The following is a 22,267-nucleotide window of genomic DNA, read 5'->3' as shown; positions in this document are numbered from 1 at the left end:
TACTGGGACCTGTGCCTTTCCACAGTTATCAATCCTGCTGACTTGGGGGACTCATGCCCACTTCCTTCCCAGTCAGTCTGAGGACACTGCCCCTCGTGAACAGAGCCAAAGCGCTGTACCCAGGGACCTGGGGGAATACTGACATCACCTCTTCCCATTCTACTGCTTTGTGTCAAGACTTTGCGAGCTCACTTCCTTGGGTTGGGAGATCTGAGTGGTTTGAGGATAGGCCTGCTCTGGGGGCACTGCTGCCTGTGTCCTGGAGGGGTAACCCTCCCACGGGGCCTGATCACCTTCCAGGTCTTAAGGGGCAAGGGGGCTGTCCAGACATCTGTGTAGCCGTCAACTCACCCACGTTATTCCCTGTCTCTGTGTAGAACAGTGAGAGAGCTATTTCTGCATCCCTTGATTGGGTCTTCTTCCTCCGCTCGGTAGTCCTTTCCTTCCCTGGCGGGGCTGCAGCTAGAGGACATATGGCCTGTTGTCTGGAGCAGCCTTGAGGGTTTATGCAGTGAAGCTATGCAGCTTGGCTTAGAGACTTGTCAACTTCAGCTATGTTCTGCCCTCAGAACTGGGGCTCCAAGGTGGCTTTGAGGTCCTTTGGGATGACTTGACTCTGGCCTCACTGGGATCAGCAAAGCTAGAGCTGCTATTACTTACCAGGCTTGGTGCAAGGTGCCTCCCGGTCCCTGTCTGGTTTTATCCTCACAGTCCCCCAGTTTACAGATGAGGCACAAGGGACTCAGTCAGTGAGAAGCAGAGCAAAGACTCTACCCAGGTCTTGCTGACTCCGGAACTCCAGAACTCTGCTCTGAACTGCTCTGCTCTGTTTCTGATGTTAGAAGTGAGACGCATGGTCTTAGGTTCTATGAGCTGAATACTTTCATAAAAATACCAGTGCCTTGTCATGATCGGCTGGCACTGGACACTCTCCTTAGTCGCTCTGAGCCTGAATTTCTTCATCAGTAAAACAGAGGAACTAATAGATTCCTTGCTGTATAGGATGGATGGTTACGAGCTTTAAAGGGGACAATCTTAGCAGAGGGCAGGTGCACGGTCACTGATCACTTTAGTGACTGCCATCACTCATCCATGTCTCAGCTGTGTTTGCCCGCCCCTCCCATCCCGTGGCCAGGCCTTACCTGGGGGGATGCCTGCTTTGCCACTGAGTGGACGCCATGGCAGAGCTTTCAAGGCGGGGCTCTTCTCTCTGTCAGGGTCATCTTTAATGCTCTAGAAAACAGGCAGCCTTTCCCATCAGAGGCCTGTTGTCTGTGGTGGGCAGTACCCCCCATCACCCCAGCCCCAATATGTCAAGTAGGAGCCTTTGCATGGAGAGGCCTGAGGAAGAAGGTTTCTCATATGCTCAGCCCTCTCCTGCAGCAGATACAGAGAGGACCCTGGTGTTTGAAGTGAAAAATATGTGTGTGTGCATGTGTGTGTGTGTGCATATATATGAATGGGTAAATGCGTGTGTGTGTGTGTGTGTTATGAGAGAGGGCCTATGGAAGTTACCTGGCGATCAAGTGGTTAGGACTTGGAGCTGTCATTGCTGTGGCCTGGGTTCAATCCCTGTTCAGGGAACTGAGACCCCACAAGCCATGAAACATGGCCAGAGAGAGAGAGCTTGCTAGGACAGCTGTGGGGATTTGCCTGAACCTTCTTCATCAATTACTTGCCCCTCTTCCTACTGGACTGGGATTTCTGGGCCTCCAGAATGACCAGCAACCACTCAGTAATTTCTCTGCCATGTTGGGCACCTCAGCTTTAAGGGAGGGGTTCCTTCATTACTGGGCACAACTGGAACGTGGCGACAGTTGCACGAAGTCACCCAGGCCCGGGACCAGTTGACACCCATCACCTACCCAGAGCCCCCTCCCTCGTTTCAGGAGGCCCATTAGGGGCCCTGGTGCAACCCAAACCCCCTCACACTGAAGGCCCAACCGGCAGACTCCGAGACCCTGGGGTTTCACCTCAGAATTTGGGAAGATGAGAAGGTGCTGGCTCCCGACTCCACCAGTACCCGTGTGGACAGAACCTCTCGAGAGTGCAGCCTCGGGAAGGGAGTGAGCTGGGTTCACCAGAGTCTGTCAGCTGGTGAAATGCTGAAGAGTTCACACACCTTACTGCTGCTGCTGCTCACAAGTGCTGAGGAATCTGGGGTCTTCCCCCAGGCACACCCCAGACGCCCCCTGTGTTGCTATGGTGGACACTTTATGCAGGACAGATTTTGATGGGCTGTGAACAAGGATCAACCCTGCGGAAGACCCAGGTCCAATCAGGCCCCTGTAAGCCTTGAGCTGAAGCAGCAAGAGCCCATTAGATGCCACACCACCCTTATTCCTTTGCCCCTGAGAGACCCTCCAAATGAGCCTTCCTGCCTTGTAACCAGCACGTGTAATAATGGGTGCCAGTTCCACGGAACCCTTAGTACCACGAGGTGGGGACAACCAGGCAGAGCCAAAGCTGGAGTGGACGGGGTGGCCAGAGCTGAGAAGCAGGCCCCGGGGGTCTCCTCCCTCTTGGAGGCCGGGCCACTGACCACTGAAGACGTTACCCCCGCATCCACTGGCCCTGGGATCTGGGGACCTGGCCCAGGCCACTTCACGATCTAGGAAAGACCATGAGACAAGGTGGAAACAAAATCCTCTGTGTGTTATTGGGGTGGGGGCGGGGGGAGTCAAACCATTCTGGCCACGGAGGGTGCTGTGGGCCTGGAAGGACAGAACTTCCTGGGCTGGCTTCTCGGCTTGAGCACATTCGGCTTCTCTTTCAGGAGGGCCACGCTTTGCTGTTCTTTTCCAGAGTGGTTCTTCAGGGAGGACACGAGTAAGGCACACTGCAGTGGGGATGGGGAGTCAGCCAGGTGCCTCCCCACAGGGAGTGTGTACACACACACACACACACACACACACACAGAGCAGGAGGTGCTGAGGCCACTGGGGCCCCTGGATTTTTCTTTGAGAGTTCTATGCTCAAACCTACTAATAATAAGTACAGAGGTCCTGAGATGTATCAGGCTAGTTCGTGGGCTAGTTCGTGCCTGGGGGTCTCAAACCCTCTTGTCCACAAGGTGTGTGACTACACAGGCAGGGTAAGTGCCATCTTATCCCATTTTACAGGTGAGGAAGTAAATCTTACGAACTTAAAGGACTTGCCCAAGGCTACCACAAGTATACAGTGGATCTTCCATTCATTCTCAGGTGGACCTTGTCCCAAAGCCAGTTTTGCTCCATATGTGGACTCTGTGCCCACGGCCAACCCTGGGGGCCTGCAGAATGGTGGTGTAATACTTGGCTCCTTTGCCTACCTAGTTCTCAACTGCCTGAAAGATTCTTCAATAATTAGTCTCAATCAAAGCACTAGAAAGCACCACTCGAATGTAAATAACACCATATAAGGGTGGATTAAACCAGTATTGCCCATTAACACCTTGGGAACAAGTTTATCAAATGAGGGAGCAGGACTAATGCACACCTGAGAAGCAGTTTTTTCAAAACACCAAAAGAGGGGCCCTTTCAGGGTGAAAAGCTCAGACACATTTCGGGGAGCCACAGGTCTGCCAATCCATGGCCCCACCCTCCCAGGAGCTCACAACGTAGCTGGGGAGACAGGCAGTTCTGGCAATGGTGGAACTTGAAATGTGAGTCGCCTACATGCTCTGTCCATCTCCTGGCTTCAACTGCCCGCACCTCTATGTCTGGCCCTCATCTTTACCCACCTGCCAGAAGGATGCCCCCACTTATTATCTCACAAGTCCCACAGACTCACCTTTGTTCTAGCCTCTCTGAACCCTGTCTTGATTTCTCTCTCTGGGTCCATGGCACCACTGTCTACCAGGTCCCCCAGCAAGTCACCCCAGGATTTCTTCTTCTTTCTCACCCCATGTATTCAATCAGCCACAAGTTTGGTCAATTCTTCCTTAAAAACATGATCTCAGGTTTGTTCCTTTGTTTCCATTCTCATTGTTCCTGATGCGATCTGGTCCCTCTCTCACCTAACCTTGAACTGCTCAACTCCTTCTCTGAGGAGGTGACACTCTAGTGAACCCTGAATAATACGGATGACCTGGGAGGGGAACAGCTGGCAGAGGAAATAGCAGGTGCAAAGGCAAATTTGGGAATGAGCTTGATCTGCTCAAGGGTGTACAGGCCAGGATGCAGAGCACACAGACCCGAAACCAGTGACTTATAGGAAACCCTCATGTTTCACTGGAAGCCTTTGGTGTCTGTGGATCAGCACAAAGGTGGAAAGCTGATGTGGGGGGAGTTGTGTCCTCCAAAAGACACGGTCCAAACTCCCGGTACCCGTCAACGTGACCTCACTTGGAAACATGGCCTTTGTAGATGTAATTAAGATGTAAGCTAATGAGGCTGTACTGGAAGGGTGGGCCCTTAATCCAATATGACTGATGTCCTTGGAAGAAAAGAGACACAGACACACACACAGAGGGAGGAGAGCCATGTGGAGATGGAGGCAGAAATTAGAGTGAGGCTGCCACAAGCCAAGGAATGCCAAGGAGTGCTGGTGATAAGGATGCCCTACTTGACCAAACTTTGGTCATGCTCCTCTGAGCCCTCTTCTTGACTGGGTTTTGACTCCTCCAAAAACACTGCAGATGGTGATTGCAGCCATGAAATTAAAAGATGCTTGCTCCTTGGAAGGAAAGTTATGACCAACCTAGACAGCATATTAAAAAGCAGAGACATTAGTTTGCCAACAAAGGTTCGTCTAGTCAAAGCTATGGTTTTTCCAGTGGTCATGTATGGATGTGAGTGATGGACTATAAAGAAAGCTGAGTGCCCAAGAATTGATGCTTTTGAACTGTAGTGTTGGAGAAGACTCTTGAGAGTCCCTTGGACTGCAAGGAGATCCAACCAGTCCAACCAAAAGGAAATCAGTCCTGAATATTCATTGGAAGGACTGATGTTGAAGCTGAAACTCCAATACTTTGGCCACCTGATGCTAAGAGCTCACTCATTTGAAAAGACCCTGATGCTGGGAAAGATTGAAGGTGGGAGGAGAAGGGGACGACAGAGGATGAGATGGTTGGATGGCATCACTGACTCAATGGATATGAGTTTGAGTAAAGTCTGGGAGTTGGTGATGGAGACAGGGAGGCCTGGCGTGCTGCGGTTCATGGGGTCGCAAAGAGTCGGACACAACTGAGCAACTGAACTGAACTGAACTGTTGAACCTAGTTTTAGCAAAGAATCCTGTTAAGCTTGTTTAGCAAGAATCTCTCTACCCTTGACATTTAGTCAACTTCATCTTAGTAACTTTCATTCCACTAACTCTCTCACTCTGCTCATTGGCTATAAATCCCCAGCTATCTTTGCTGTATAATCACAGTTGAGTTCAACCTCTCTCCCCTGATTGCAGTCATCTTGAACAGTATCTTCCCTGCCATTTTTAACAAGCATCCAGTGAAATTTCATTTCTTTAAGAGCAGTCACCACCAGAAGCTACGAAAAGGTAAAGAGAGATTCTACTCAGAGTCTTTGGGGGGCGTGGGTCATGGCTCTTTAGACATCTTGATTTTAGGCTCTAGCCTCTGGAACTGTGAGGGAATAAATATCTGTCATTTTAAGCCACCTCTTTTGTGGTCCTTTAATGACAGCCCCAGGACTCTAACAGAAGCCAGTGTAGTCATTGATTGTCCCATATGTAAGGCATACCTTTTGGGAGTAGTTGAGAGCCTTTTCCATCTCAGACGTGATGGCATTGATATCATCACTTTCGTAAATACCTGGAAACAAAGCACATCATGAGTGTGGGGGAGGGGTACAGATTCTGGCAAGTGTCCATATCTCTAAACACAAGGGCCACGTGGAGAGACCTCAGCCCAGGGAGCAGGCTGGGGTGTTAGTGGGCTCAGCTGACCAGCCCCCACCCCACACTATCTGGTGGTAAAGGAGGTGGGTGGGTACAGTGAGGGTACCAAGAGTGGAGCCAGCTTGGGACCCAGCACCCTGGCACCCAGCCAAGAGCTCTCACCCACAGAAGAGTAGGTCAGGGAAAGGTCCCGCTCCTCCAGTGAATAAGATCCACCTTGAGGTTACTTAAAGTAGCTAATGTCTGCACTGAATAATGTCTGTAGTAACATCTCGAATATAACTCATTTGAGTGGGACTAGAGTGTGATGCCTAAGAAGTAAGACTCTGGGTTCAGCTCCTGGTTCCTTACTTACTACCTCTGTGCTCTGGGTTCTGTGTCTCAGCTTCACTAGCTGCAAAATGGGGTAATAATCATAACCCATTTCATAGGGTTATTGTGAGGAATGAATCACAACATGTTTAAAACACTTAAAACCGAGTTTAGCATATAATAACTATTTTATAAATGCTTGCTATTATCAATAATAATCACCAATAATAACTTAAATGTATGTGCCTGGCACTTTTCATGAGTTCCAGCCCCAGCTATGCCACTCATGTCCCTGAGAGTCATTTCTTCATTTGTAAATCAGAGAGATCAGTCTTGTGTCCCAAGCTTTGATCCCTCCTGAATCACGTCACAATTTTGCCTTGCCTGCATATCACCTAAACCATAATTTATTTAATCAGTTCAGTTCAGTTGGTCAGTCGTGTCTGACTCTTTGTGACCCCATGAATCGCAGCACGCCGGGCCTCCCTGTCCATCACCATCTCCTGGAGTTCACTCAAACTCATGTCCATCAAGTTGGTGATGCCATCCAGCCATCTCATCCTTTGTCATCCCCTTCTCCTCCTGCCCTCCCAGCATCAGGGTCTTTTCCAATGAATCAACTCTTCCCATGAGGTGGCCAAAGAATTGGAGTTTCAGCTTCAGCATCAGTCCTTCCAATGAACACCCAGGAGTGATCTCCTTTAGAATGGACTGGTTGGATCTCCTTGCAGTCCAAGGGACTCTCAAGAGTCTTCTCCAACACCACAGTTCAAAAGCATCAATTCTTCAGTGCTCAGCTTTCTTCACAGTCCAACTCTCACATCTACACATGACCACTGGAAAAACCATAGCATTGACTAGATGGACCTTATTATGTATTTAAAAAATTTTTAATTGGAGCATAATTGCTTTACAATGCTGTGTTAGTTTCTACTGTACAACAACATGAATCAGCGATAATTATGCAAATATCCCCTCCCTTTTAAGCCTCCCTCCCCACCGCTACCCTATCCCTACGTTTATGGCATAGGGAGCTATGTCGGTACCAAAACTACTGTCTGCAAAGAAGGAGGTGGAGGGACCAGCACCACTCACTCACCTGTGTCTCCAAACCAGTGGAAGCGCCCACCAGCAGCCCGGGTGACCTCCCTGTAGGCGGCGGCCGTGTCCGTGCGGCTGGCATAGCAGGCAGGGGGCATGGTGTCCGTCTGTGACTCACCCACATAGAAGAGACACACGTTCAGATGGAAGTCGCAGCCCCCGCAGGCCTCGGCCATGTAGGCGCTGAGCATGGCCTGTGGGCAGAGAGGGAGGAGGGGCCCAGGCCTGAGGGCTTTTCCAGCTGCTGGTCTCGGGTCAGTTCAGCCCAGTCTCTTTCTTGTGGACCTACTGTGTCCCGGGTCTAGTACGTGGCACTGAGGAGGGAAAGATGGAAGAGCCTGGGTCACCATTTCTCTTACTATCTTCATAGATCTTGGTGGGGAGCTGGGCCTGAGATCTTAGACTGGCAGCCTCTAATCCCCTGGGAGCTCATTAGAAATGCAGATTCTCAGGCCCCTGGGAGCCAGATCTAACCACCTCTGCATTTGAACAACATCTCCAGGTGATAAAGTCTAGATGGGAAAATCATGCTGGAGAAACTGGTCACTAGGCGTCCACCCAGGGGAAGATGTGGGAGTCCTAGAGGATAAAGGAGGACGAGACGAGGTTCACCCACCATGTCCTGGTCAGGGATGCCCCCCGTGAAGAGGTAGATGCCCTGTGACTGCTGTTCTTCTTTGTCCTTGAAGTCCACCTCCACAGCCTTCCGCAGGGCGCTGAGGACGTTCCTGCTGCCCTGACACTGCAGGTTCAGGACCCACCTGGGAGGCAGGGAGGCCGTGCTGAGGCTGGGGGGGGGGGGGTGCGCGGTGTGGTGCTGCCAGGCCCCAGAGGGGAGGGTGGGGGATGGAAGGCGGATGTTGCCTGATTCACGTCTGTGCCATCTGTCGGAGGGCAAAGGTTCTAGAGAGAGCTACTTTCTGGGGGAGGGAGGGGGCCAGAAAAAGTAGCACCAGGGAGGCTGCTGTCAGACCAGCAGGTCACCTACCGCCAGGCGCTTTGTAAGTTGCTGTGGCTGGCGGCAACCATCTCGGGCCTCCAGCTTTCGATGGTGCTTCCGAACCTTGGAGGGAGGGAAAGAGGGCTTGTTCTTAGTGGGGAGATATGTGCCCCAGCTCACTGGGCTTCCCAGGATTTTAAGGGGGCAAAATTCTGGTTGAAAGTGAAAGTCGCCCAGTCATGTCCGACTCTTTGCAACCCCATGGACTATACAGTCCATGGAATTCTTTAGGCCAGAATACTGGAGTGGGTAGCTGTTCCCTTCTCCAGGGGATCTTCCCAACTCAGGGACTGAACCCAGGTCTCCCACATTGCGGGAGGATTCTTTACCAGCTGAGCCACGAGGGGAGCCCAAAATTCTGGTTACATCCCCAAAATGTTAGGATGTCACCCACAAGCTCCTTGCTGGTCAGGACACGTCCCAGCATATTCATGGTGGGAGCAGAGCAGGGGCCCTCCATGTCAACCCGCCAGGACCGGTTTAGCCAGACCTCTCCCCTGAGGAAGGTACTCCCTCCACTGTGTGAACTTCCCCACCTCCAGGGAAGGAGTCACTGCTCCCTTTATGGCTCCTCTAGCATGGATTCAGGGCTTCTCAGGTATCTCAGATGGTAAAGCATCTGCCTGCAATGAGGGACACCCAGGTTCGATCCCTGGGTTGGGAAGATCTCCTGGAGAAGGAGATAGCAACCCACTCCTGTACCTTTGCCTGGAAAATCCCATGGACGGAGAAGCCTGGTAGGCTACAGTCCATGGGGTCACAAAGAGCACAGATTCATTCTCAAAGCTTTCACTCTCCACCTGTATTACAGTTTCTCTTTTATATGCATCAGCTCATTCTCTCTATGAGACAGAATTTAAATCTTTGAGAAGAAGATTTATCTCCTTTATCAAGGAAAAGCCGTCCCCTCTCTGGTTCGAGAGCAATTCCTCCTTCTGGGTTCTTGACTTGACCACCGCCAACCTGTCTGAGACGCTGCCCTGTGCTGACCTCCCTCCCACGCCCACTCCTGGATCTACTTCCCTCGTCCCCTCTGCCTCTCTTAGCTATCATTCCACCAGGGTCCACTCTGCCAGCCACTCCTCTGTCTTTCCTTTTCTCCTTCACAGACAGGCTCCCTGGAAAAACAATGTTACTACCACTTTCTCATAATCTGCTTCTCAACCCTCTGCAGTCAAGCTTCCACCCTGGGCAGTTCTCTGGCAAATATTAATGATGACCTCTTTTCCTAATCCCATGGAAATATCTCTTATTATAGTTGGATAATAAATCCTCTATTATAGTTGAATAAAAATTCTAACAATATACAGAGAGTGAAAATTCCTTCAGTTTTATCCCTCCCTCCAAATTTCTGTTAACTCTTTGTTCTATATTCTTTTGGATTAAAAATTGTTAGATAAAGATATATTGACAGAAGTGGAATTATAGCCTTTCTTCCCACCCTGGTGACCTTGTTTTCTACCATAAATCAGTGTTACAGCCTAATGGATAGAAACTGCAAGTTTGTGAAGAGAGTTTGGAAACCTGGGGGTACTGAGAAAGAGGGTGAGCACCAGCTTAACATGGTTATTTTTTCACTTTACACAATAATTAAAAAAAAGTTTTCCAGCAAAATACAAGAAATGTAATTATATAACCTATCCTATTTATTTCCTTTCATTTGGACTTACTGAGGAAGTTTTCTAAATGTACTCACGTAACTCTCTCACATTCTTTTGAATAGTTGCATAGAATTCTACAGTCAGGTTTATTTTACCAATTCCCTCTTGTTTTTCTCCAGGTTTGACAATTATCAGAACGCTGCATTGAAAATCCCTTCAAGGCTATCTTTGCACAGTCATCTTAATATTTCCTTTGGATATTTCATAAAGGTTTAATTGAAGGAACAAAGACCATACTGATTCGGTGCTTGTTTCAGTAGCACATATACTAAAATTGGAACCATACAGAGAAGATTAGTATGGCCCCTGTGTGAAGATGATACACAAAATATTAGGCACTTGGGATTAACATATACACATTATTATACAGAAAACAAATAATCAACAAGGCCTATTGTCTTGTTGACCTACTGTTTAGCACAGGGAACTATACTCAATATTTTGTAATAACTTAGAAGGGAAATGAATCTGAAAAACAATATATGTGTATATATATATATATATAGAGAGAGAGAGAGAGAGAGTATATAACTAAATCACTTTACTGTACACCTGAAACTCACATTACATTGTAAATCAACTATGTGCGTGTGTGCTCAGTTGTGTCTGATTTTTTGCCACCCTGGACTAGAGCCTGCCAGGCCCCTCTGTCCATGGGATTCTCCAGGCAAGAATACTGGAGTGGGTTGCCATTTCCTCCTCCAGGGAATCTTCTTGACAAGGGTCCAAACACACATTTCTTGTGCCTCCTGCATTGGCAGGTGGAATTTTTACCACAGAGCCACCTGGGAAGCCCAAATCAACTACGCTGCTGTGCTTAGTTGCTCAGTCGTGTCCGACTCTTTGCAACCTTGTGGACTGTAGCCCACCAGACTCCTCTGTCCATGGAGATTCTCCAGGCAAGAATACTGGAGTGGGTTGCCATGCCTTCTTTCAGGGGAACTTCCCGATCCAGGGATTGAACCCAGGTCTCCCGCACTGCGGGCATATTCTTTACTGCCTGAGCCACCAGGGAAGCCCAAGAATACTGGAGTGGGTAGCCTATCCCTTCTCCAGGGGATCTTCCTGACCCAGGAATCGAACGGGTCTCCTGCATTGCAGGCGGACTCTTTACCAGCTGAGCTACCAGGGAAGCACCAAATCAACTATACTTTCAATTAAAAAAAATTTAATACAAGAGCTGTACCAAATTGCATTTCCAACAATACTTTCCAGGAGTGCCCTTTTCACCAAATTATCATCAGCATTGGGTACTATCAATCTTTTAAATGTTTGCTGAACTGAATTGCAAAACCATTATGTCTCATTGCTTTCCAATCAGGGAGCTCTATTGCCAGATTCAGAGAATTCCTTCTTTCTTCTTCTTCCTACTTTGCTTCTGCAGGCCCTAACTCGGTTTCTTTCCAAGATCCTCCTTCCCTTGGGAAAGGGGAAAACACCTTTCTCTCCAGGTTTTCCTCCTGCCTCTTGGACTGCTTCTCTTGTTTCTTAGGTGGTTCCCTTTCTCTGCCATCCAAATGGCAGCTTCTCCCAAATTCTCTCCTTGGTTGGCATGTCTCCTCCATTGCATCTCTACAGCTGCAATGCATGCCCTCTCGTGTCTTCAACTTATGCTGATGGCTAGAGCTCCAACCAGGAGAATCTCCAAACTCTTAAGGATCTCAGACTATGTCTATCTTCCAAACTCTGCTCCACCTGGCACACCTCTTCACCATTCCCTCATCCCCTACAGCCAAGCAGTGACTACATTCTGCGTATGCAACTCCGTGCACCCCTTACAGGCCACCCTGTCTTTCATTCCCACTGCCTTGGCTCAGGTCTCCCCTCCAGTATTGCATCCCTTCAGCCTGTCCTTCACCTTGTAACTCAAGTGTCTCAAGATTATTATCTTGCTTAAAATCCTTCAATACCTATATGTCCTATAGTATAAAAGCTCCTGCTTAAAGCCTCCATCAGCAGGTGTTTCCTTTCGTTTCTGGGCCATCCGGTTCTCCTTCTCACCCTTTGTTCACACTCAACTACTCACACTGCAGGTCCCCCAAGGTTGTGTGACACACCTCTGTGTGTGTGACATCACACCTCTGTGCTCTGCTCATGCTGCTCCCTGCACCAGAAGGCCATTCTCCACATTCCCTGTCTCTTCTGTGTGCTGGGAAACACCTGCTCTTTGTCAAGACTCAGCTAAGATTTCCTGACCTCACTCTTCCCAGGTGAATGGACTGACTCCACCTTTGAGTCGATATGGGACTTGCAGTCCCATATCCTGCCTTCTACTTATTTCTTCAGAAAACACTTAATAGGATTCATATTTTAACATTCCTGCTTCCTACTACTAGGTCATAAGTTCCTTAAGGACAGGTATCATGTGTGTTAACTTCTATATCCCTAATGCCTAGCATACCTACAGTACATGGCAGCCTTTCAATAAAAGTTTGTTAAATGAATGAATGGGATGAGTGAATGAAAATATTGTCCAAAATGCTTCTCTAAGCATTTTTCTGTAGAATTTATTAGGGAATGACTAGGCTCTGGTACAATTTAATATATAATATTAACTGCTGACTTATTAGGTTTAGAACACTCCCTATATGATGTGAAGTTGTGTAAAAAAATATTATATATAACTACATATATTTAAATTATATATACTTTATAGATAAAAATATAAGTAACTATGTAGATAGACCTATAACTTAAATATTTATACTATTATATATAGTCATATATAATTTAAACATATGTAGTAAAACATACTACATATTATTATACTTTAAGTTAAATTTACTTATAGTTAAAATTTATATACATAATTATGTATAAAATACATAATTTAAATATATAGCTATATAGTATTAATTTATATTATATATACTTATATAAGGGCTTCCCAGGTGTTCTAGTGGTTAAAAAAAACCCAACTGCCAATGCGGGAGACATAAGAGACATGGGTTTGATTCCTGGATCAGGAAGATCCCTTAGAGAAGGAAATGGGGACCCATTCCAGTATTCTTGCCTGGAGAAGCCCATGGACAGAGAAGCCTGGTGGGTTACAGTCCATGGGGGTCCATAGAGTCTCAAAGAGTCAGACACGACTGAAGCTATTTAACATGCAGCACGCACACCTACTTATATATAACTTAAATACATAGTTTTATATATATAATGGAACCATGTAGTTTTATATATAAAGGTATAATTTAATTCTATATAGCTCTATATAATTTATATAACATATAACTATATATAATAATAATATTGATAGATCTGTGTACAATTAAAATTTATAATTGGAATTCTGAATGTTTAAAATATCGTGGCTTGCTAGAACTGAGGTAGGAGCCAAGCCTGGGGACCCGTCTTTTTCTCTTTTGTGTTTATCAGCTTGGGAGCCAAATGGGGTGACGGGCTGAGTTACTTTATCCTGGCTGATCAAACAGTGTGTTTTGGGGCCGCTTATCACCTAAAGCCCAGGGGGACCGTCCTACAGCCATTTAATTATTCAATGCCCCAAACAAGATGGTTCAAATGAGATAAACGGACAGCCCTCCTAGGAGGCCGGCTGCCCATACATCTGTGGTCCTGCCAGAAGCCTCAGCCTGGCGATGGCGGCCTAGTGCCCACGACCTCCCCACCAGGAGAAGCGCTGCGTACGCAATGATGTTGAAGCAGTCCTTGTTGGACAGCTGCTCCTCCAGCAGGCGTCGCAGGGAGTGCTGGATATGAATAATGTACATGGAATTGGTCACGGAGATATCGAGCAGTATAACCACCCTAAAAAGAAACACAAGCTTTAAGAGGAGAACCGAATCTCTCAGATAATGTTTATTCTGTTCCATTTTACTATTTAACGTTTTTTCCAGGGGAGTTCTGCAAGCCAAATTCACCCCTGGCCAAATCTTCTCCGTGGTTTGAGGTCAACACAGGCAGTAGCCTGAGGGGTCATGGAACCTTCTCTGCAGGAGGGTCTATCATGGAATAAAGCCTCGTGGTGGACAGTTTAAGGGCAGGACTGCATATAATGATTTCATACATTTCCTTGTTTTAAATCACTAGCATTCGATAATACAGTAGGTTGGGGTCTGTGAAGGGAAAACAAACAAGCTAAGCAAGTTATATGGGGAATTAGGTATAACTGGGGCCTTTGGGGAAATGTATCTTTTTATTTTCTCTCTGTTTTAAGATCTCTTGCAGTGGAGAAGGCAATGGCACCCCACTCTAGTACTCTTGCCTGGAAAATCCCATGGACGGAAGAGCCTGGTAGGCTGCAGTCCATGGGGTCGTTGAGAGTCAGACACGATGGAGCGACTTCACTTTCACTTTTCACTTTCATGCATTGGAGAAGGAAATGGCAACCCACTCCAGTGTTCTTGCCTGGAGAATCCACCACCTGGGGGTGCCTGGTGGGCTTCCGTCTATGGGGTCACACAGAGTCGGACACAACTGAAGCAACTTAGCAGCAGCAGCAGCAACAGTGTTGAGCCTTCTCTTTAGATCTTATAGTCCTATCTCCTCCCCTCATTCTCATTTTGAGACAGCTATGGATTAGCAAAAGAAAATTCACCCGATATAGCATCTGAAGACCTTAGTTCAAGTCCCACTTTCTGTGGGGCCTTAGGCAAGTCACAGCACCTCTCTGATCCTTGCCATGCGTTTGTGTGTGTGCTCAGTCATGTCTGACTCTTTGCGACCCCATGGACTGTAGTCTGCCAGATTCCTCTGTCCATGGAATTCTCCATGCAAGAATACTGGAATGAGCTACCATTTCCTACTCCAGGGGATCTTCCCAACTCAGGGATTGAACCTGAGTCTCTTGCATCTCCTGCATTAGCAGTCAGTTTCTTTACTACTGCACCACCTTGGAAGCCTGTTCCTTGGCATATTTAACTATATAAACTATAATAAGACTCTTCAAGGGGTTGCTTTGAGAGTTAAAAAATAGAGCAGATGAATGGTATTACAAACTTCTAATACATGATAAGTGGTAATGCATTAAGTAAGGTATGGAATGGTAATGATATAATGCTGCTTCTAAGTCACTTCAGTCATGTCCGACTCTGTGTGAACCCATAGACGGCAGCCCACCAGGCTCCCCTGTCCCTGGGATTCTCCAGGCAAGAACACTGGAGTGGGTTGCCATTTCCTTCTCCAATGCATGAAAGTGAAAAGTGAAAGTGAAGTCACTCAGTCGTGTCTGACTCCTAGCAACAGCATGGACTGCAGCCTACCAGGCTCCTCTGTCCATGGGATTCTCCAGGCAAGAGTACTGGAGTGGGGTGCCATTGCCTTCTTCGAATGATATAATAGATACCTACAATTTCTTCCTCCTCAGCATCCATTACCTCTGCTCAAAACAGTATCTTGGTCTTTTTTTCTGGTGTGGGGGGAATATCTTTGTCTCTAATGGTCCACTTGAGTTGAGTAGAGCTTACCCCAGTCCAAGCTTTAAAGTGGACATTAGCCCCCAGGCAATCAGAACATCAAATCCTCTTGGCCCAAGTGGCTCATGGATGGGCCCATGCTCTAAACCCTGGAAGTGCTAAACTGGAAGGAAGGAAGTCGGGGACTTTGGGTGGCTATCTTGCTACCTAGAGGGGACAGCCTGCCTGAAAACAAAGCCAAGAAAGAGGAAAATGGAACTGAGGGTTGGAAAGAAATTCCTGACATGTATGAATCTCTGGATCAAGCCAGGCCTGAAGACAGCTACCAAATCTACTTTAGAATATAGTTACCTTAACCAGACTTCCCTGATTTGTTTCAGTCAATTTGCACTTAGTTTCTTTTGCTTTTTAACAAAGACTCCTGAGTGACACAGTGATGCTATTCTTAAGGTTGCAGTTAATGGTGGTGACTTTTCCCTCCAGGGCTTCTGCTGAGCCATTACTGATCCTTAATCTAAATGATGGATTCTGATGCTACCAACAGGAAATTCATAAGTTGAATGAGTGCTGTGTCACACACGAAGGACAAGAACACTACTGGGAGAAGTTACCTTTTTTCACATACGGTGCCCCAGATTCTTCTGCTGGCCAAGGAGAGCCACTCAATCCGTCTCTCATACATCCGCATCGCTCTGCTGAGCTGTTTCTGCAAACTCATGGGTCACACACAGTCAGCACTGCACAGAGCATGTGGGGGAAGAGGGTGTACCCCACGTGGCTTCTGGGAATGGTGTGTCAAGGCCATGGGTATCCAGGCAGAACAAAAATCCCTCTAAAGCATGTATTAGGACTTCCCTTGTGGCCCAGAGGTTAAGAATCTGCCTGCCAATGCAGGGAACACCAGTTCGATACCTGGTGCAGAAAGATTCCACATGCCACAGGGCAACTAAACCCATGCGCTACAACTACTGAGCCCCCATTCTGGAGCCCGTGAGCCACAACCACTGAAGACTGTGCACCTAGAGCCCATGCTCTGCAATAAGAGAAATCATTGCAATGAGAAGACCCAGCAATACAACTAGGGAGCAGCCCCCACTTGCTGCACTAGAGAAAGCCCGTGTGCAGCAACAAAGACCCATCATAGCCAAAAATAGATAAATAAATAAACATTTGTTTAAATATATATATATATATATATATATATATATATATATATATACACACACACAAGCATGTACTTGTCTGTCACAAGCCTAGGAGGGGAAGAGTCAGAGTATTTCATTGCCTCAAATGGGGAGGAGGTAAATCTTGACCAAAAGGATTAGAGGTTTTTGTTTAAGGCATCCAGGTTCCTGCCTGGAGAGGAGGTGGAGAAAGCTCCAGAAGGGCCTGTGGGTGGAGCACAGTCTGTTTACAGGAGGGGGTTCTGTCACTGGCTTGGTGCCTCCACATTCCACGACACCTTCCTCCCACCCCCTCCCCACACCCCACATTCTGACTGATGGGACCCAGCACTGACCTGGTACTCGTACAGGAAGGGCAAGTCCACATGAATATTCTTCACTGTCCCGTCATGCCATTCAAATTGCACCATTGCCTTCTGCACGCAGGTGTGGCCAGGAGGGGAGCAGGTGAACAGAAGCACAAGTGAGGAAGGATTTTAAGTTTAAATCGGTCACTGGGTTCTCCAAGTCAGATGCAAGAGAGGGAAATGGGCTCTTAACACATCTGCGGGTGGATTGTGCCCCTCCCCATCACCAGGCCATTGCCTTGTCTGGAGCTGGCAGCTGAGGGACTTCAGGACACAGTCCCCTGAATGCACCAGGTCTGACCACAAGCTGGCTCCCTTCTCAGGAGGCTCTTCTGAACATCAATGTCCTTATTACAAGATATGGTTAGACGTTTTGGTAATAGCAGAGTTGGAGATTTAAAACATACCATAGTCATAAATTCTAAGATTTGGAAACCCACATGGGCCTTCACGGACACTTTGAAAATCAAATTTGTTCATTCTGTTCATTCCTCCATCAAGTTGTCATATCTCTATCTCTGTCACTCCTTCCATCTAGTCATTCATCTATGGGCTGCCAGAACTAGACATCCCCTGTCTCTCCTCTCACTCTTCTGTCTTTCCACTGATCTTCTCTTCTCTGGCCTTGCCTCGCTGCCTGTGGGATCATAGTCCCCTGACCAGGGATTGGACCCATGCCCCCTGTAATGGGAGTGCAGAGTCTCAGCCACTGCACCACCAGGGAAGTCTCTCCACTGACTGACCTTTCTGTTCACCTATTATGCTGTCCTTCCACGTCTCCATCCTTTATCCTTCATTTAATCTTGACTTTTATCCTTTCATCTGTTTATTCTATCCTGTTATCTATCCTTCCATCTGTTAATATTTCCATCCATCCATCCATTCTTTTACCTATTCACTTATCATTTCCATCCATCCACTCACTCAGCCTTTTCCTCCCTCTTTCCATCCTCTGTCCACGCACGCAGACATTCCTTGACTGATTACTTGTACTACATATAAGGGACAGAGTGTTGGGGAAGAGGTTTTTCTTTTATAGGGCTCATACCCTGGTGGGCATTAGACGTGTAACAAATGCACACATACGCGCATCATAGGAGCAATAGGAGAAGTCTGTATCAGGTAGAGCGAGGGCCCAAAGAGATAGTGTGTTCTGAATGACGAGGAGGAAACCTTCATGAAGGAGGTGATCATGGTGCCCAATATACCCCCTCTTTCCCCAATCTCCCAAGTTTCATTTTTCGTATCTTTGAAAAACAGCAGCTAGAGTAGATTTGATGAGAGTTCTAGAGTCCTGGGTGGAAAGCCTGCATCCCACTCCAAGCCCTCAGCTCCTGCTCCTTGGGCTCTGTCTCATGACCTCTATTTCTTGAACATTTCAGAAAGGAAATACCACACAGGAGCTCCACGGCAAAGGACTGGACAGAACTCTGAATCTGAGTTACCTCATGGATAGTTGATGATACTGTTTTCCGGAGAATAGGCACATATTCCTCCACAGGAGAGAATGCATTGGGTGCCAGAACCTGATAAAGGCTTAGCTTCTTGGCTGTAAAAATAAATGGTGGGGCTTGAGGCACCGCTCATGAAGCCCCAAAGGGTTCATGCCTTTGGTCAGTCATCTGCATCTTGGGTTCTTCCCTCTCTGGGGATTTACCTTTCAGGCTATTGGTCTTTAGCCATTCTGCAGAAGTCATGTCCAAGTTTGGGAACTCAATCATGAGGGGATCCTCATGTTTTGGGGGTTTAGGCAAGAGACTCATGAGTGAACTCTTTGCAACCTCTGTGGAAATCTAAATTGAAATGAAAAATCATCATTACATAATCATATTATAGACCTGGAAAGTCCCCAGTCTTCCCCCACCCACCCAAGGGAGCATCTTAAAACATTGTGCGTAGTCTTTCAGTTGTGTCTGACCCTGTGACCCCATGGGCTCCCCAGAGTGGAGGCTCCAAGCCAGTGACAGAACCAGTGCCCACCAGGTTCCTCTGTCCATGGGGATTCTCCAGGCAAGAATACTGGAATGCGTTGCCATGCCCTCCTCCAGGGGATCTTCCCAACCCAGGGATCGAACCCAGGTCTCCCACATTGCAGGCAGATTCTTTGCTGTCTGAGCTATCAGGGAAGCCCAAGAATATTGGAGTGGGTAGCTTATCCCTTCCTTCTCCAGGGGATCTTCCTGACCCAGGAATTGAACTGGGGTCTCCTGCATTGCAGGCAGATTCTTTATCAGCTGAGCTACCAGGGAAGCTCTCTTAAAACATTTCCTGTTAAATTACAGGCAGTTTTGCCTTTCTCTTCCATAGTCCCATCACCATCTAGAGAGATGTGTGGAATTTCTAGGAGAAGACAGAACTGTACCCAGCAACTCACTTCCTCTGTCATCTGTCCATCCTCCTAACCCCTTCCCACCCTTGGCATTTGAATCAGCACCAAGGACTCCAAGATGACAAGTGGCCCTGCCGTGGGCACAAAACACAAGCCCCAGGGAACTAAAAAGCAACTCCTGTACCAAATCATTTAGGGAGCCCTGATCTAGCCTAGACTCCCTTGCCCACATTTACAACTGAAAACCTGAGGTTCTGAGAGGTTAAGTCACATAGCTTGTGTATGAGGAAAGCACGAAACAGCAATTTCCAAACTTCAGACATTCGAGAACCACCTTCATGAAATTCGCTATATCTGAGTATCACCGTACTGTTATTTGTTGTTGTTGTTTAGTCACTAGGTCGTGTCCGACTCTTTTGTGACCCCATGGGCTGTAGCCCACCAGGCCCCTCTGTCCATGGGATTTCCCAGGCAAAAATACTGGAGTGGGTTGCCATTTTTCACTCTAGGGAATCTTCCTGACCCAGGGATTAAACTCGTGTCTCCTGCATTTGCAGGTGGATTCTTTACCACTAAACCCCCAGGGAAGCCCTATATTGTTATTTACTCAATATTTTAAAAATCAAACAAGTAACACTAAGTCTTTTTAATTATTAGTTTTACTAACATTAATTGAAATTAATATTAATTTCAATTTTGATTTTAATGGACCCCTTTTTGTACATATATATATATATGTATATATAAACACACATACACATATATACTTTGCTTGTTTGTTTTTGGACATGCCTTGCAGAATGCGGGCTCTTAGTTCCCTGACCAGGGATTGAATCTGGGCTCTTGGCAGTGAACGCACCAAGTCTGAAACATTGAAACTGTCAGAGAATTCCTAGTACTTAAATAATTTCAGAAAGCTCTATTTCTACCATAATGAGCTAGTTTTAAATATATAACATTTAAAAGAATGTTAATCTGCATATCACCTTATCATTATTTTGCAAACTACAAGTAGTATATGCATTTCATTTTGGGAAACTCCTGGCAAGATTCTGACATCAAGCAGACCTAAGTTCAATCGAGACTAATCAGCTTTTATCTCTGCGATCTCAGGCAAATTATTTAAACTCAACTTCTGTTTTCTCATCTGTAAAATAACATATCTGCTGGAGACCATTGCTGTAAGATAAAATAAGGCATTTAAAAAGATTAAGCCTTGTGCCTATCTTAAGTGCCTACACACTCAACAAATGAAAACCATTAATTATTGTTATTGTTTATAGACAATCACATGGTCCCGGAGGCTGTGGAGTTGGAGAAGACTCTTGAGAGTCTCTTGGACAGCAAGGAGATCAAACCAGTCAATCCTAAAGGAAATTAGTCCTGAATACTCATTGGAAGGACTGATGCTGAAGCTGAAACTCCAATATTTTGGCTACCTGATGCGAAGAACTGACTAATTGGAAAAGACCCTGATGCTGGGAAAGATTGAAGGCAGGAGGACAAGGGGCGACAGAGGATGAGAGATCATCGACTCGATGAATATGAGTTTGAGCAAGGTCTGGGAGTTGGTGAAGGACAGGGAAGCCTGACGTGCCACAGTTCACAGAGTCACAAAGAGTCGGACACGACTGAGCAACTGAACTGAACTGATAGATAATCAGTTGCTGCTAAGTCACTCCAGTTGTGTCCGACTCTGTGCGACCCCACAGACGGCAGCCCACCAGGCTCCCCCATCCCTGGGATTCTCCAGGCAAGAACACTGGAGTGGGTTGCCATTTCCTTCTCCAATGCATGAAAGTGAAAAGTGAAAATTGAAAGTGAAGTCACTCAGTCGTATCCGACTCTTAGTGACCCCAGGGACTGCAGCCTACCAGGTTCCTCCGTCCATAGGGTTTTCCAGGCAAGAGTACTAGAGTGGGGTGCCACTGCCTTCTCTGAGATAATCAGTAGAAGAGCTGAAACTAAAATTCAAGACCTCAATCTAAGTGCTGTGTTTCTTTTACGACAGCTAGCCAGGTCAAAACGTGTGGTACCCCAAGTCCATACCTTCACTCTGTGATGCTGTAAAAGCGTTTCCAATTCTTTTCTGTCCACAGCTAAGTTGTCTGTGCTGTCTAAACAGAGCACAGCTTTTATGGCACTTGTGTCCGTAAACTTGCTGAGTTATTCTGCTGATAAATTAAACGCCCTCAAGCAGGGCCTTTGCCCCGAATGAATGAGATGCTGGTGAGATGTCTCCAGACAGCCTACCCTGTGTAGCTGAGGTTTTCATCATTTTCCAAACTGGGGGGAAGGGAGGGACAGTGTTTAAGTGGAAGGGGTGGCAGAGGCCTGATGGCCTTTCTCTGAAATAATTTTTTTTTTTCAGTTAGAAAATCCACCAGGATCCTTCCAGCAGAGGCTGGGGCAGTTCAGAGCTGTGGAGGCTGCGAGGGGGTGGGGCCTCGCCTCACTCCACTTTTGGGGGCCTGGCAGCAGCGCCCTTGAGTGACAGGTGAGACAGGAGAGCATGGCGAGGCCAGCTGCGCGCCTCCCGGAAGGTCTGAGCTCCGGCTCTCAGCACCTACCTCCTGCATCACGCTGGTGGGCTCCTCACAGCGGGCGTTGGGGTGCAGGGCTTGCACGTGGTCCCGGAGGCTCTGGGCCTTTTGGATTTCTGCCAGGAGCTCATCCACCTCCCGGCTGCTGCAGATCTGGGGGTGGTGGGGGCAATCAGTCACCCAGTAGTCACCTGGTTACCGGCAGTGGCCGAGGTGGGAAATGGCAGGCAGCCACGTGAATCCCTAGGGCGGAGTGGCATGCTCTTCAAAGCGGACGTTATAAACAGGATCCGTGTGTAGGACAGAGCCTGCCAACGCGTGTTCCATTTGTACATTATTGGCTTGCAGTGTTTTAAATAGTTGAAAGTTTGTCTAACCTTATAGATGTGAAGAAACACTTTATACCCTCGGAGAGTCCCTTGGACTGCAAGGAGATCCAACCAGTCCATTCTGAAGGAGATCAGCCCTGGGTGTTCTTTGGAAGGAATGATGCTAAAGCTGAAACTCCAGTACTTTGGCCACCTCATGCGAAGAGTTGACTCATTGGGAAAGACTCTGATGCTGGGAGGGATTGGGG

The 22,267-nt window shown here is 47.3% G+C and overlaps 1 protein-coding gene and 1 non-coding gene across 4 annotated transcripts in view; one reads left to right on the top strand and one right to left on the bottom strand.

Moving 5' to 3' along the window:
• VWA3A (von Willebrand factor A domain containing 3A) overlaps positions 1–22,267 on the bottom strand; it is a 58,267-nt gene that overhangs the window by 10,350 nt on the left and 25,650 nt on the right. For 2 of the 3 annotated variants that reach the window (XM_015460347.3, XM_010819358.4), the window contains 13 exons: positions 21,718–21,843; positions 18,476–18,611; positions 18,264–18,367; positions 16,807–16,887; positions 15,899–15,993; positions 13,561–13,680; positions 8,237–8,311; positions 7,865–8,009; positions 7,247–7,442; positions 5,679–5,749; positions 2,687–2,839; positions 1,143–1,233; positions 352–462 (listed from right to left, as the gene is read on the bottom strand). In XM_015460347.3, the coding sequence (XP_015315833.2) occupies positions 352–462; positions 1,143–1,233; positions 2,687–2,839; positions 5,679–5,749; positions 7,247–7,442; positions 7,865–8,009; positions 8,237–8,311; positions 13,561–13,680; positions 15,899–15,993; positions 16,807–16,887; positions 18,264–18,367; positions 18,476–18,611; positions 21,718–21,843 (1,504 nt within the window). The remainder of the gene's footprint in view (positions 1–351; positions 463–1,142; positions 1,234–2,686; positions 2,840–5,678; positions 5,750–7,246; positions 7,443–7,864; positions 8,010–8,236; positions 8,312–13,560; positions 13,681–15,898; positions 15,994–16,806; positions 16,888–18,263; positions 18,368–18,475; positions 18,612–21,717; positions 21,844–22,267) is intronic. The other variant, XM_059881560.1, reaches the window with a different exon arrangement.
• Positions 10,154–10,261, top strand: LOC112444373 (U6 spliceosomal RNA). The gene has a single exon (XR_003032703.1). It is a non-coding gene; the product is annotated as a U6 spliceosomal RNA (small nuclear RNA).

This window comes from Bos taurus, chromosome 25 (genome assembly GCF_002263795.3).
Source record: "Bos taurus isolate L1 Dominette 01449 registration number 42190680 breed Hereford chromosome 25, ARS-UCD2.0, whole genome shotgun sequence".
Taxonomy (NCBI): domain Eukaryota; kingdom Metazoa; phylum Chordata; class Mammalia; order Artiodactyla; family Bovidae; genus Bos; species Bos taurus.
The sequence above is the reverse complement of the archived record's forward strand: the minus strand, read 5'-3'. Positions and strand labels throughout refer to the sequence as shown.